General features: G+C 45.2%; 1 protein-coding gene across 1 annotated transcript in view; it reads right to left on the reverse strand.

Annotated features, from left to right (window-relative positions):
• rab3gap1 (RAB3 GTPase activating protein subunit 1) overlaps window positions 1–15,888 on the reverse strand; it is a 51,784-nt gene that overhangs the window by 11,629 nt on the left and 24,267 nt on the right. The window contains exons 17-22 of the mRNA XM_020456677.2: window positions 13,871–14,248; window positions 9,136–9,273; window positions 6,873–7,100; window positions 4,943–5,039; window positions 4,746–4,849; window positions 4,403–4,518 (exon numbers count right to left, since the gene is read on the reverse strand). Coding sequence (XP_020312266.1) covers window positions 4,403–4,518; window positions 4,746–4,849; window positions 4,943–5,039; window positions 6,873–7,100; window positions 9,136–9,273; window positions 13,871–14,248 — 1,061 coding nt within the window. The remainder of the gene's footprint in view (window positions 1–4,402; window positions 4,519–4,745; window positions 4,850–4,942; window positions 5,040–6,872; window positions 7,101–9,135; window positions 9,274–13,870; window positions 14,249–15,888) is intronic.

Genomic DNA, 15,888 nt, shown 5'->3' on the forward strand with positions numbered 1-15,888 from the left:
TTATTTCACCTTTTATTTCTTTCATCACATTTCCAGTGGTTCAGAAGTTGACATACACTCAATTAGTATTTGGTAGCATTGCCTTTAAATTGTTTAACTTGGTTCAAACGTTTTGGGTAGCCTTCCACAAGCTTGGGTGCATTTTGGCCCATTCCTCCTGACAGAGCTGGTATAACTGAGTCAGGTTTGTAGGCCTCCTTGCTCGCACATGCTTTTTCAGTTCTGCCCACAAATGTTCTACAGGATTGAAGTCAGGGCTTTGTGATGGCCACTCCAATACCTTGACTTTGTTGTCCTTAACCCATAACTTTGGAAGTATGCTTGGGGTCATTGTCTATTTGGAAGACCCATTTACGACCAAGCTTTAACTTCCTGACTGATGTCTCAAGATGTTGCTTCAATATATCCACATAATTTTCTTCCCTCACGAAGCCATCTATTTTGTGAGGTGCACCAGTCCCTCCTACAGCAAAGCACCCCCACAACAGGATGCTGCCACCCCCATGCTACACGGTTGGGATATTGTTCTTCTGCTTGTAAGCCTCCCCATTTTTCCTCCAAACATAATGATGGCATTATGACCAAACAGTTCTATTTTTGTTTGATCAGACCGGAGGACATTTCTCCAAAAAGTACGATCTTTGTCCCCATGTGCAGTTGCAAACTGTAGTCTGGCTTTTTTATGGCGGTTTTGGGGCAGTGCCTTCTTCCTTGCTGAGTGGCCTTTCAGGTTATGTCGATATAGGACTCGTTTTACTGTGGATATAGATACTTTTGTGCCCGTTTCCTCCAGCATCTTCACAGGGTCCTTTGCTGTTGTTCTGGGATTGATTTGCACTTTTCGCACCAAAGTACGTTCATCTCAAGGAGACAGAACGTGTCTCCTTCCTGAGCAGTATGATGGCTGCGTGGGTCCATGGTGTTTATACTTGCGTACTACTGTTTGTACAGATGAACGTGGTACCTTCAGACGTTTGGAAATTGCTCCCAAGGATGAACCAGACTTGTGGAGGTCTACAATTTTTTACTGAGGTCCTGGCTGATGTCTTTTGATTTTCCCATGATGTCAAGCAAAGAGGAGCAGAGTTTGAAGGTAGGCCTTGATATACATCCACAGGTACACCTCCAATTGACTCAAATTATGTCAATTAGCCTATCAGAAGCTTCTAAAGCAATGACATAATTTTCTGGAATTTTCCAAGCTGTTTAAAGGCACAATCAACTTAGTGTATGTAAACTTCTGACCCACTGGAATTGTGATATAGTGAATTATGTGAAATAAGTGAAATAATGTCTGTAAACAATTGTTGGAAAAATGACTTGTGTCATGACTTGTCAAAACTATAGTTTAACAAGAAATGTGTGGAGTGCTTGAAAAACAAGTTAATGACTCCAACCTAAGTGTATGTAAACTTCCGACTTCAACTGTATATACCCTCCCAAAATGATCATAATATCGTCTTTGTATCTCAAAATCATTGCAATGTGGTTAACCTTCGTCTACATTTTTCAAATCTAAAAAGATACAACTCTACCAGAGTGCCCTTAGATCATTTGAAAAGGATGCACTTGACTGTTGCACTTGAATCATTCCCACGGTGAATGGCTAGGCCCGCTATGCTATGAGACCACACACTATTACAGAGACTCTGATATTACTGGCCGCAATTGATATGGTGAAAACAACGTGTGGGGTGGGAGATGTACAGACTCTCGCATCAATACCTTTGTCAGATAACACTGCTAAATGAAGAAATTATGCTATTGCTAGTAATCAAGAGAAAACTGTGACTGAATGACTCAAACTCCCCAGCTTATGCTCTCCAAATGTACATTAGCCGTGAGGGCCGAGATGCCCATGAGTTGACGTTTGTACGTCAGGGGATGCTATTCACGAGGACATATTGTTCCGTCTCACGATTCCCGAGCATGAAACGGCACAGAGGATGTTCAGTATGCTACGTGGCTATATTGACGAAAAACAGATTCCATGGGATCGAATGGTGGGATCTTGCACAGATGGGGCTCCATCTAGGGTGGGACGGCAGGCAGGCAGGCCTCGGCACTCTAGTTATGATTGCGTCTCCCTCTGCCATATGGAAGAATTGTATGATACACCGAGAGGAACTGGCAGCAAAAGAGCTGAGCACAGGACTGAAATATACTGCAGCAGGTAACTTCAATGGTAAACTACATCAAACCATATCCACTGCACGCAGGCCTGTTCACAAAACTATGTGATATGTGATCAGAGCATGACAATGTTCTATTTCACACTGAGGATTGGTGGTTAGCAAGGGGGAGGGTTGAAAAGATGTTCACATTGACAGAGGAACTTCTGTCATTCACAAAGGATGTAAAAAAAAACATTTTTTTTAAAGAACTTTCTGTGTAAAGTAAAAGAAAATGTCTCCTTGCCTATGCAATAGACATCTTTGGGAAACTGAACTCAAGCATGCTGGGGAAATAAAAAAACATTCTACAGATGCGTAACCACATCAGTGGATTCAGAGGAAAGAATTGTTATTGGAGAGTCTAACAAAAGTCTTACTTATTGGAGAGTCTTACAAAAGCGAACCATGCCCCCTTCCCAACGCTGAGCATGTTTCTAACAGAAAACAGCATCAGTAAGTGAACTGGGAACTAAGCAATCTCAGACTTCTGACTTCAGTGCATTAAGGATAACTGGGAACTAGGGAAAAAAACGAGCTCTGACTGGGAAAAATCCTTTTGAAAGGTCATCCAACTCGGGCCTCTTTCTAGAGCTCCAACATTCTGACCTGAAGATCACTGACGTCATGATTTGACCTCTAATTTTTCAGAGTTCCCAGTTATCTTGAAAGCACCATAAAACTCCTAGTACCCTTTGCCAGCTCAAATCTGTGTGAAGCTGGATTGAGTGCTCTCGTTTGCATTAAAACCAAAAATGTTCCTGACTTTGAGAAGCTTCGACGCGACATGCATCAAGCATACCCTTCTCATTAGTGGTGGTGAGATAAGACATTATGTCAGTCTAATTTGCAATTGACTGTCATAGCCCCACATTCAAAGTATGTGATGGTGAGTTAAGACAATCAGAATGTTAGAAATGTTTTTCAATTGACTGCAATAGCCCCAAATAAAAATAAAAAGTTAACATAGGCTGTTAATGACAATTTTTAGGGACTCCCTCAGACACCGCCTGGTATAGAGGTCCTGGATGGCAGGGAGCTCGGCCCCAGTGATGTACTGGTCCGTACGCGCTAACCTCTGCAGCGTCTTGCGGTCAGATGCCAAGCAGTTGTCATACCAAGCGGTGATGTAGCCAGTCATGATGCTCTCAATAGCGCAGCTGTAAGAACGTTGAGGATCTAAGGGGCCATGCCCAAACTTTTCAGCCTCTTGAGGGGGAAGAGGCGTTATCGTGCCCTCTTCATGACTGTGTTGATGTGTGTGGGCCATGATAGATCCTTAGTGATGTGGATACAAGGAACTTGAAGCTCTCGACCCGCTCCACTACTGCCCTGTCGATGTGAATGTGGGTGTGCCCGGCCCTCCATTTCCTATAGTTTTCCATTTCCTTTGTCTAGCTGATGGTGAGGGAGAGGTTGTTGTCCTCGCACTACCCTGCCAGGTCTAACGACCTCCTTATAGGCCAGGGGCTCTCAAACTTGTTTAGCCCATGACCCCATTTTGATATCTGAAAATTCTCGCGACCCCAACCATGTGAAAGAAAATTGTCATTAATAGCCTATGGTTGGGGTCGTGAGAGTTTGGGAACCCCTGCCCTATAAGGAGGTCGTCAGAGACCTGGCAGGGTGGTGCGAGGACAACAACCTCTGCCTCAATCGTGTTATTACTTGTCTATTATTTTCTTTCTCTCAGCAGTTGGGAAGGGCCCGTCAGGAAGCATTTCACTGTTGGCCTACGTCTGTTGTTTACGAAGCAGGTGATGAATAAAATGTTATTTGATTTGAGAGGACAAAAGAACAACAGTGGGGAAGGAGGAGTAGTGGCATGGAGGGTTGGTTAAAATGTGCCTGCTGGTTTCATCAGGAGTAGGGCTGGAGAGAATCTACAGGGAAGTTAAGAGCACTGTCTGAAAACCAAATCGATAACACTTAAGCTATTCATGGTTTCGATTGGTCTCACTTGCAAAAGAGATTTTATCTCAATAGAAATAGACCTGCATAGAAATAGATAGGTTTGAAGCAGTTGGATTGATTTCATTTAACTCCATAGGTATTTTTGTATCTCCGCAGATCTATCTGGCCCTACTGGTTAACATTAAATTACTTTGTTTAGCGCACAGTGCTTGCAATGCCAGGAATGTATGCATGCCTAATACGCTTTGGATAAAAGTGTCTGCTGAATGGAATATATTCTTATTATTTCAGGGCGTGCTGCTTTTGTCCTACTGTACCTCTCCAGATCCTCTGCGTTGTCGCCCTGCTCTGCCTTCCCGATGCCAAACTTGGCCTTCAGAGAGCGGGAGCGGGCAATGACCGTCTCCACCGCTATCAGCTGGGTAATCACGTCCTGTTGGAGGAGACAGACACATAGACACAGTACTAGGGTGGATGAATTGGGGGTAGAAAAAAAGTATACTGTGGCTACCTTGCAGTCCAACCAATGGGTTAGAGGTAGAGGTTAGGGATTAGAGACTGTTGGGTAGAGATCGTCAAATCTTGCCAGGTCTCCCTTGAAAAACAGGATTTATCATGGTAAGATAAAGGCTAGATGAAAAAAAAGTTGTTTCCAATCACCTCTAGTTTCTTGTAGTCTGGGCTGGGGTGGCGCAGCAGCTTGCTGGCATGAGAGGTGGCCTGCTGGATGGCCTTTCTAACAGATAGGATGTCCTCTACTGACTCTGTATGGGAGAGAAGAGAGGAAGTTGGTGAGATATGAGAGAGGGATAGATAAAGAGACAGAGACCGAGCAACAGGACCCTGCGGTCACTAACCCTCCTCCTTCTCCTTGAGGATGGCAGCATGGAGGATGCAGGGCAGGAGATGGCGGGTCAGGTCTGCTGGCTTCTGTACCGCCAAGTAGTGCAGCACCTGGGGGAGGAGAAGAATATCAAAAGCAAATTCTCTCTCTCCATCTCTCTCTCTTACAGCAATTCTGATTCCAGAGGTTGTCAGGGACCCGGCAAGGTACTTGACATTTCCAAAGACATTGTTCTTTTACAAAACTGGTTCATCGGCTTCTTTTGACTTATGGAGGCTGTCTGCCGCATAAACGCAATTGTGTTGGCGAGAGGCAGCGCTGCATTTTAATGACCCCCCTCTTTATACAACACAGGGTCATTCGTTATGTTGAGTGAGTCAGTGATGAGATTCCAGAAGCTCAATCTGATTTGGTATCCTTTAATAACACACAACCCTTCAGGCTCTCGTGCACAGGGAGAGCACAGGGATAGAAGGAAAGGCACAGTACAGCGCTCTTAAGTTGTCGCAGAGTGACCTTGTGGCGATGGTCTCGACTGCAAACAGAGGACTGTGGATTATAGAAGCACACCTGTCATCTACCTACTTAAGAGGACAACTTACTGGAGCAGGAAGAAAAATTTTAAAAAAATATATAAATCAGCAGTAAATTAATTCCAAACTAAATTGTGCACCTGGAATTTCCCCAAAAGAGCCGGCTGGCTGGCAGCAGCCATACGGATGAAGGACGCCGTGCTATAGGCTAGATGACCGACCTTCAAGGCCCGGCAAGGTTCCCCTGAACTCAGTTTAAACTCTCAGGGAGGGGACCCATGGCAGGGAGGGGAGGTACACATTGTGTGTGTGTGTGTGTGTGTGTGTGTGTGTGTGTGTGTGTGTGTGTGTGTGTGTGTGTGTGTGTGTGTGTGTGTGTCATAGCAGGGACACCTTGTGTTCTGACCTACTTCCTATTTCTAGCAGCGCTGCATGGTGATTGGCTGAAACAGGGACAAACAGAGAGAGGCAGAGTGTGTAGTGAACCTGGCAGTGTTTCGATCTCTGGGCTGGCAGCAATGAGCTGCAAAACAGGTAGAGGTGTCATTCACTGAGTCTCAGTCTAGCAGTTCAAGGGGGGGGGGGGGGGGGGGGGTTGAACTGCTTGCTATATTAAATCAGTCAGTGAATCACAATGCAAAATGGCTGGGTAAAAGTTGTTCTTAGGCACAACTTATCCTCCCCAAATCCTAACTTGAGGGGAAAACCCCAAACTGAGCTTCTCCCCCCTTTTAGTAATTCCTGGTCTGGTAACCAAAGACTCTGGAACTAACACGGTATGATGTGATTTATCAGTTGTAAAAAGGTTTAATAAGGGCTCTGATGGGACCAGAGTTTTTCTAAAAAAAATCAGGTCACATGGTTTTAAAAACTCCTGGAAAAACTCCTGGCCTTTGGGAGGATGAAAACCATGTCAAACTGCAGCAACCTTTATATTTTAAAGCTAGACTAAAAGGGGGGTTTTCATCAACACATACACAGAGACACCAACATTATTGGACGATAGAACTCACGGGGCTGAGGTCTGCTTTACGCAGGTCTGCATCGTGTAGGCCTGCACTACGCAACTATAGGCTTAATACAAAATAAGACCTCAAAGTCTATGTCAGATATTGAGTTCATTGATTCATTCCAGTTAATAAAGTTGGATTGAAAAAGTCTAGGTTGCCTAGTCACCCAAAGTTTGAATATAAACTAAATCGAATACCATTCACATATTTTCAAAACCCAAAAAATGAGCTAGCTATAAAAACACAATGTTACCTCTTCGTTTACCCTGGCCAGAGGGATAGGGTGAATTAGATTGTATGCAGCTGTTGTTAGGATTCTACAGTTGACCAGACAAAAAAAAAAGAAGGAAAAAATGATGGCGGCCCTGCAATGCACAATACAATTCTTAAAGCTCAGTACCTTCTCAGCCTCCTTGGTGTCGTCAAACAGGCGTCTCTGTCTGCGAGCGGGGGTAGTCTTGGCTGTGGCCCACGCCTCCATCCACATGTTTCCCGGGATCTTCATCCTGGCACTCAAGTCACCCCTGACCACTGTGTCTCCGTTCTCGTCCACCACCTCCTCCTCAACGTAGTCCCTGGGCGAGTACCACCTCACAAAGTCCTCCAGGGTACAGCCAGGGTTCGCTGCCTAATATGGACACGGACAGACACAGGCTTGTCAATGTCACAGCAAAGTCATGTTCTCAAACCCCACAGATGTTTTCCAATATATTCTAATCTTCCAAAGCATATATACACAGTCAAGAGAAGTCAAAAGTCTTCTAAAAAACCCTGGCGATAGTAGCAGAAAACACACATACATCTGGCTGATGTCATCACCACCTCTAGTGCTTCAGCTCCCCTCCAGAGCAGTGCTCACTGTCTGTGAGCTCATGACTCAAAGACAGGTGATGATTCAGGTGTAGCAGACAGCATCAGTCTGTTAATGGCCCTCAGAGGGACTGAGTCTGAATCAGAGTACCTGCTGCTGTGAAATAAATCAATGTCTCACTGTTTCCCTGCTTCCTCTGGAAACCAACCGACTGACCAATTGAACAAGAAGAACTTTTGTGTGACCTTTCACTGATGTGCGTTAGTGAGATTCAACACAGTAATTTCTCTCCTTCATTCACACTCCATAATTAAATTAGAAGCCTGCCTTACTTCATTTCCTTAATATTTTTCCGTGGTAAGTTTGGTAGCGAGGAGACAGCTCCATTTCACTGCAGCGGCAGTAGATGGATTGATGAGAAAGAGGATAAAGCGTGAATAACTGAGACAGGAGCTCCTCCGTAGCCTGGGGGTCCAGGCCAGGCCAGGAGGCTTCTCTACTGCGGTCCCCCTAAAGAAGGTGTGTGTGTGTGTGAAATGTGTATTTGCGTGTGTGTGAAATTTGTGTGCGCATACCGGAATTCGTGCGTGTGACATATTCAGTTGAGGCGGGGGCTGGTTACGTAGTGCTTGGCTGTCATATTCCTAAGTCCCCACCATTCATCAGTGGTCCATCCTTGGCATTGCGCCCGCAAGGACCGGGATAATTAAAGCTAAAATGCCAGATTATGCTTGGCTAAGCACAATTACATACAGAGCAGGTCGGCCCTGGCCATGAAACATTTTGAGGCCATTCTAACTCAACTAAGGGCCCCATTTACCGCTCTGGTTGAATACACAACATTCTTCTTCCTCTAGTTTATAACCCATCTCCCTCCTCCTCACGTCAGCTGTTGTCGTAGCTCAGAAAGAACAGAAGAAGAAGAGGTCGAGAACATACAACTAACTCCAAAGTAGAGCATTTAGTGGGCCAGCTAAAAACAGACCGGGGTAATGTAACAGAAAGTTGCAACTGTGCCCCCTGAAAGAACACTATTTGTCAACGTTTGTTACTGTTGGCAACAAAGGGGTTTAGCCTGAAGTCCCATCAGAGAAGTTTAAAGATAATGACCTGAAGTTCTGAACCTCTTGAATCCAACAGCTTGGAGTTGGCAGGTGTGGCTGCATTCTACTCAGCAGAAAAATGGGGTACGTTTCACTGTATTCATTGCACAATAAGGTGACCATAGAGATTAATGAAGCTTTCTTTAGCCTGAGTCCATTCTTTTTTTAAAGAGACAACTATTAAAAAAGAGCAGCTTTGTAGATTTGTCTGCATGATGAAGGAAATCTACATGAATCATTAAAAGCATTTGTGTGTTCAACCTTCTATCAACGAATACCTTTACAGGCACAACATCAACGACTATTATTCAATAATTCAACACGACAGAGGCTTATTTTCTAAATGGAAATTATTTGAAGCACTAAAACAGAAATCTATACAGAAAATCAGCTCTCAAAGACCTCTTCACATGTCCAAATCCACACCCCTCACGCCTTCTAATAAGAAAGAAGCCTTTCATTGATCTTAATAACACAATTAGCATGCCCTCCACTATGCCACCGTGTGAGACGAGGGAGGGAGAGAGACTGAGAATCAAATCAAACGCCCCCCAGTCTGACACATTGACTGACTGAGAGGACGGAGAACACTAATAGGCTCCTGTGCCACTCACCCAGTCTGGGTGTCAGTGAGAGTGAGTGTGCCTCTCTCTGTGTGTGTTTCTCTGTGTTTGTGTGTGTGCCAGCATTCATTTCAGGGTGTGTGTGTGTGTAAAATAGATATGTCAGGGTGGGGTGTGTGTCCTCACCTTAAAAGACTCCATGTCTGAGAGCAGACAGGCACTCTGCATGCGGGCGCGGAGGTGGGCACCCTCGGCTGACGTGCCCAGTTTGGCCAATACCTCCGACTGCTCCTCTAGAAGGTCTTCTGTCATGGGCGCTGGCTCCTGGGGAGTGAGGAGGAGGACACTCAGGGTTTGTGTGTTTTAGGGGTTTTGGTGTGTGCATGAAGTGTGTGTGTGGTGGTTGGTTTCCGACACACAAGGAAGCCAGAAACTGACCCCTAAAGCTGATCCATAAGGTCTGTATGTTACAGTACTTATTAGTGTGTGAGAGACATGCTGCAGTGACAAGGATTGGCCCGGTCATTCACTCTGAGCACTACAGAGGAGACCGCTCGTCATGTTCATTAGCAACCTGTGGAACAATGGAACACTTGGGGCACCTACAACCCCATACCAAAACACCCACAACGCCCTGCCAATCTCCCATCAGCTCCAGCTAATGAACACTGGTTCTGTCTTGTAGAGCAATGTGCACAGTTCTGTCTAGTGTCCAAGTTGCTGAAGGGCAACTGAACACTGCATAATGTTCGCTAAGGTCGGACTCGGTTCCACCACTGGCAAAGTCAGTTATGATCACCGGCCAATCTGGTGCATAACGAAAATGGTTATGCACCTATTTGAATGAACAAGAAAGACTGATGACATGTAGAGGTAGGTGGTGGTTGGCCAAACTCTGCTTGCTTGATGAGTAACCTTGCTTGAGACACTGGAACTTGAGTTAGCCAAGGCTTTAGCTCAGAGGACTAACATTGTCTTGATTCACATAGATTACCCAGTAGGTTTGTGATGTACAAAATAAATCACTATTGTTCAGATAAAGCTGCTAAAGAAAAGTCCCTAATTTCATAGAATCCTGATTCTGCTCCCTGGCTTGTAATAACTCCCTAATAGCCATTACTTACACATTCTATAACCTGCTTTAATTGGCCATTCCTGCCTTTTTCATTGCTGCCATTATGCAACTGTTTTCCAGCACAAAGCAGGCTTATATAACAATGGGCTCCATACGACACCCAAAGGATTTCTGAGCGGAAGTAGCCCAATGTAAGGCTGCTGTACCTACCTTTTTAAACAACGACCGCATACCTCTAAATGCAAAAGGCCACACCATGCAATCATGAATGGAAAACAGAGGGGGGGGGGGGCAGAATCCAACTGTGCCTTTCTTTCTTTACCATCACAGCCTCTAATGCATTCTACCCAGTGGGCTCAGACTGACTAATGCACAGTCGGGTCTGGGAGAAAGAAAAGACTAAAAGCCTGTCCCCTCCTGAGCAAGTTTCTAATGAAATAAAGAAAGACCTGAGTCAGAGGGGACCATTAGCTGCGGCTCTTGAGAGACCCGCGTCCTAAATTGCACCCCATTCCCATATATAGTGCACTACTTTTGAGCAGAGCCCTACGGGCCTTGCCCCTTGTCAAAAGTAGTGCACCATATACAGTATAGTATGCTATTTAAGTCGCAGCCAGAGTGTGAAGAATACAAACAGGGCAGACAGGAGCGGCGATCAAAAAACACTTTACCCAGACTAATTAAAACTAGGGAAGGAAGGTGAGAATGCCGAGCAGAGCATGAGTAGTAGTGGAGCAGAGGCATCCACCTCATTACAAATAGTGGCAATGCCATGAATCTAAAACACCCATCTCTGCCTACCCCTGCCTGTCCCCCCCTTCTACCCTGCCCCCGCTGTTTAAAAAGTTCGACAGAGAGGGAGAAAGAGAAAAGAGGGAGTGCGGGAGAGAAAGAGAGAGAAAGAGAGCGCCAGATAGCGAGAGAGAGATTGACAGGGGTGTCAGAGAGGAAATGGTTGAAAGGTAATAGAAAGAAAAGAAAAAACAGACAGGCGAGTAGAGATGGAGACAACAGATCCAGACAGAGACAGAGCAGCACAGAAGAGCAAACAGACGTACAGATAATCGATGGATGTAGGAAGAGAAAGAGAGAACATGTCATTGAGAGGACAGACAGCGAGAGAAAGAGAAAAGAGAGAGGAAATGGAAAAGGACCGAGGGGTAGTGGGAGTGATATATGAGAGACAGAGACACAAAAGTTTGGAGAATGGTGTGTGGATAAAGAGGGAGAGAGATGGAAAAAGGCAGACAGAGAAAAGACAAGTGCAAAAATCCCCGCATGATACACCGAGACAGCCGGAGACTGAGGCCGTGTCTAAGACTTGACAGTTAATGAATGCAGTTTTTGTATTCTTTAAGGACACATCATGCGTCTACAGCTACATTTAAATGTATCCACCATGTCCACAGTCAGTGTTGCCAATTTAGCGACTTTGTGATATATTTAGCAAGTTTTCAGGCCCCCTCCGGTGACTTTATTGGTAAAAGTGGATAGTGTCAAATTCAGCGACTTTTCAGGCTGCTTTCGGGGAGTTTCGACAGCGAGGATTTCTCTGATTTGATTAGCATTTTGCGACTTTCCCCAATCAAGCACGGGGGGTGGGGGTGCAAGGCAAATTAGTCCACATTTTGTCAGGATTTTCCACACTACATTCAAATGCCAGTATGTAGTCTGCAAACAGCGGAATAGGATAAATATTATAACACAACAACTTCATAGTAGTAGCTAACTACTGTAGCTAACAAGCCAGGTAACCTCTGTGGCTAGCCAGCAAGCAAAGCTAAAGGGATTGCAAACGGGTTAGAATAACTCTAGAAATAGTTGTTAGCTGGCTAGAATTCATGAGGCCAGCAAACACGTTCCTCACACGCTAGGAATGTATTTCCGCAAATGTTATAATGAAAAGGTGCCGCTCTTTCCCAAAACCAAAGTGTTCTGGACTCTGTATACACCACGGATCATCATTGAGATTCAGCCGGGGGACAATTCTTTCTTGAGCGGATGGTCGGGGGGCCAGAACATGAATACAAATAATTGCAAATTGACCGCAAGCAGCCCAAACAGATATGTTTAACTAAAACAATCATTTCAAACCTTGCTTGCATTTGTATACGATCACATCTTGTCTCTATTATGCGTGGGAATACTAGGGAACAGATTTCATCAATTAAAATCCCTTAGAGCTGATTTCCTGGAGACTTTTACAATCTTTTATGTCCAACAAGGAAAGTTCCATACCCAAATATTATTACAAACTTCCTGAAGGATAATGGCTCGATAAGGTGGTCAGCCAGATCTGAACACAATCAGACCACAATGACACTTCAGCGCGTCTAGACCTGATCTTCGTATTCTGATAGCAGAAGTCAAATGTAAGTGTCAATTGTAGACACGGCCTGAGACTGTGTGTGTGTGTGTGTGTGTGTGTGTGTGTGTGTTAGCAGACACAAGCTGTGTGAAAACGTTGGGCCCATCTAGAAGTGCTGACACTAGTTTATTTTACACTCACACACTCCATCCATCTCTCCTCCACGCAGCACACAGTCAAATCCGCTCTCTTAACACGGAAAGGCGTCCGTCCTCGCCCACCAGCTGCAGCGTGTGCTGTGTGTGTGTGTGTCCGTGTACTGGGTCTGTGTGTCTTCTTTGTGTGAGTGTACCGTGTATATGTCCGTGTGTGTGTGTCATCTTTGTGTGCGTGTTATACATTTGTGGATAGATAGCAGCTTCAGACAGCCCGGGCCACCATCTCCCTTCCTGCGTCTCACCTCCTAGTGTTAATCATTGAACAGTGTCAGCCTCAGCCCTGTGCATTAATTAACTCTACTATTCATCCCAGTCTATAATTGATGAGGGGTAAAGGAGCTACACATCTCTCCAGGCTAGCTCTGGGCTCACACACATAGCAGGGAATGGAGAGGGAGGGAGGTAGCACTATCAGAGAGACTCATAGCATAGAGCACATGTGCCAAACTCGTTCCACGGAGGGCCACCGGTCTGCGGGTCTTCGCTCGTCCCTTGTACTTTATTGAGGAATTAAGGGCACTAATTAATAAGGAGTGTCTCTTACCTGGTTGACTAGGGCTTAATTGAAAGGAAAAAACATAAACCAGCAGACACTAGGCCCCCCATGGAATGAGTTTCACACCCCTGGCATAGAGGCTGATCACCAAATGGAAGAGGATATAGCCAATTATAACAAGATGTTTTGTACCTGCACCCAAATACATTCTACAATAAGAGGCTGAGCACAACCTTTGCTGAGTTGAGTCTGTCAGGCTAAGTTCCACATCATGCTGCTCTTGGCTTTTACCATACTTATTAAGATGAACCCACAGACATTTAAAGCCAATTATTGTATTTACGTTACAACCATTTCTTAAAAGTCTGTGATAATGAATTAGGCACTGTGTGCAGTGTGTATTGGTCAGGGCAACTGTGTTATAGTGATTTATGGTATCATAGTAACAATGAGTCACAGTATCACTACAACGTAGTAATGAATAGTTCAATGAGTCACAGTATCACTACAATGTAGTAATGAATAGTTCAATGAGTCACAGTATCACTACAATGTAGTAATGAATAGTTCAATGAGTCACAGTATCACTACAATGTAGTAATGAATAGTTAAATGAGTTAGGGGTGCATATTGTACAGTACATCTGCCATGGCTGTCTATCTGTCTGACCTGTGGCATTGTTAATGACATGGTCAGTATGTGGACATATTGGTCCTAGGAATCATTTTACAATGATATGCACTGTACACCAAACATTAAACAATTAAAGGGTGCTTGAAGCCACCATGAAGATTGAAATGGCTGTGTGTGCTTGTGTGTCTGACCTGAGTAACAGGGATGTACAGGGGTTCCTGGGAGTTGAGCAGGGTCAACTTCCCGTGGGGGTGGAGCCGACCGTCTGGCTTGGCCACTTTGGCCCCGCCCTTCTCTCCGTCTGTGGACCCAGCCTCCTTCATCTCCTCCGTGTCGCTCAGGCACTCAAAGAACTCGTCCTCGCCCTCGCTGTCACTCCACGAGTCCCACGACTTCCCAGGAGACACCTCTCTGCCCATCTCCGCACTCTCCGGACCCAGGCGCCCATTCTCAGTCCCGGTTGCCCCTGAAACCTTCCTCTCCCTCCCTCTCTCCCTCTCCTTCCCTCCCTCAGCAGTCTTCCTTCCATCATCCCTCGCTCTCTTCCTCTCAATGCAGCAGTTGAGCATCTGGGGGGCAGAGACGGACAAAGAGTGATGAGTGCAGGGAGTCAGGGAAACAGCAGCAGATGGCAAGCTTTTGGGTGGCGTGTGTGTGTGTGTGTGTATGTAATTCTATCCGGTATAACCCCATCCCTTTGCCCCTTATCGAGCCATTTCTCATCATCATGTCCCTGTGTGCCCACACTAAAGTCTCTTCCTCCTACACTGAGCTCCAAACGTCTACCTAGTGCAGGCTGCAGCCCTTTATTACTATGAATAGAGTCACTTCCTGCTCTAATACTGATGCATGCCCAGCCTGGCCAGTGGTGTGTGTGTGTGTGTGTGTGAGAAATAGAGAACAAAGAGAGAGAAAGGGGAAAGAGAGCAGAGAGGTAGGTAGGCAGAGGGAGAGAGCGATACAGAGACAGACTCAGCTTATGAGTCAGGAGCTCTCTGCCCAGTGCAGCCTGGGCACCTCTTCCTCTTATTAAAGTGATTGCAGATAAAGTGGCTCACTCCGCCTTTCCAGAAAGATATTACCTCTCCTTCCTTCCCTCTCATCCTCGCTCACACTCTCTCCGGACATCTTTATTACCACCTCTCCCTACTTCCTTTTATCTCTTCCTCTCACTCTCCTCAATCCCTCCCTCCCCCAGGTGAGGCGTGGGCAGCTGAATAACAACACTGTTTATGGGTCTGGTTCTGTCTGGGGCCTCTGCAGACATCTGGCTGGGCCGTGGGGAGTAGGGCTGGCACAAAAGTTGACTGGATGACCACAATGCAGCAGCAGGACACATAGAAAAATAATTAATAGAACAGGCCTGGAACCACTGCCTGGTATTGAAACGATTTCGAAAGTAATGTAGAATGTTCATTCAAATGATGTTAACTGATATTTTCTTTTGGGAGGGGGGGGGGGGGGGGGGTGTTCTATTCATTCTATTTCAATGGCAGCACATGCAGTCAGGAGCGGAGGAGAGGAGAAAATGTGTCAAGAGCATCCCCAACAATTATAATATACAATACCAGTCAAAAGTTGACACACCTACTCAATTCCAGGGTTTTTCTTTATTTTTACTATTTTCTATATTGTAAAACAATAGCAAAGACATCAAAACTATGAATTAACAAATATGGAATAATGTAGCAACCAAAAAATGTAGCTACCCTTTGCCTTGATGACAACTTTGTACACTCTTGGCATTCTCTCAACCAGCTTCATGAGGTAGGTCACCTGGAATGCATTTCAATTAACAGGTGTGCCTTGTTAAAAGTTCAGTTTGTGGAATTTCTTTCCTAATTAATGCGTTTGAGCCAATCAATCCATCATTCCTTTAAGACATTAAGAACATTTCAAGAACTTTGCCATTTTCTTCAAGAGCAGTTGAAAAACCATCAAGGGCTATGATGAAACTGGCTCTCACGAGGACCACCACAGGAAAGGAAGACCTCTGCTGCAGAGGATAAGAGAGAGTTAAAGTTAACTGCACCTCAGATTGCAGCCCAAATAAAAGCTTCACAAAGTTCAAGTAACAGACACAGCTCAACGTCACCTGTTCAGAGGAGACTGCTGTGTGAGTCAGGCCTTCATGGTCGAATTGCTGCAAAGAAACCACTACTAAAGGACACCAATAAGAAGAAGAGACTTGCTTGGGCCAAGAAACACG

The sequence above is a fragment of the Oncorhynchus kisutch genome, linkage group LG2, assembly GCF_002021735.2.
Source record: "Oncorhynchus kisutch isolate 150728-3 linkage group LG2, Okis_V2, whole genome shotgun sequence".
Lineage (NCBI taxonomy): Eukaryota > Metazoa > Chordata > Actinopteri > Salmoniformes > Salmonidae > Oncorhynchus > Oncorhynchus kisutch.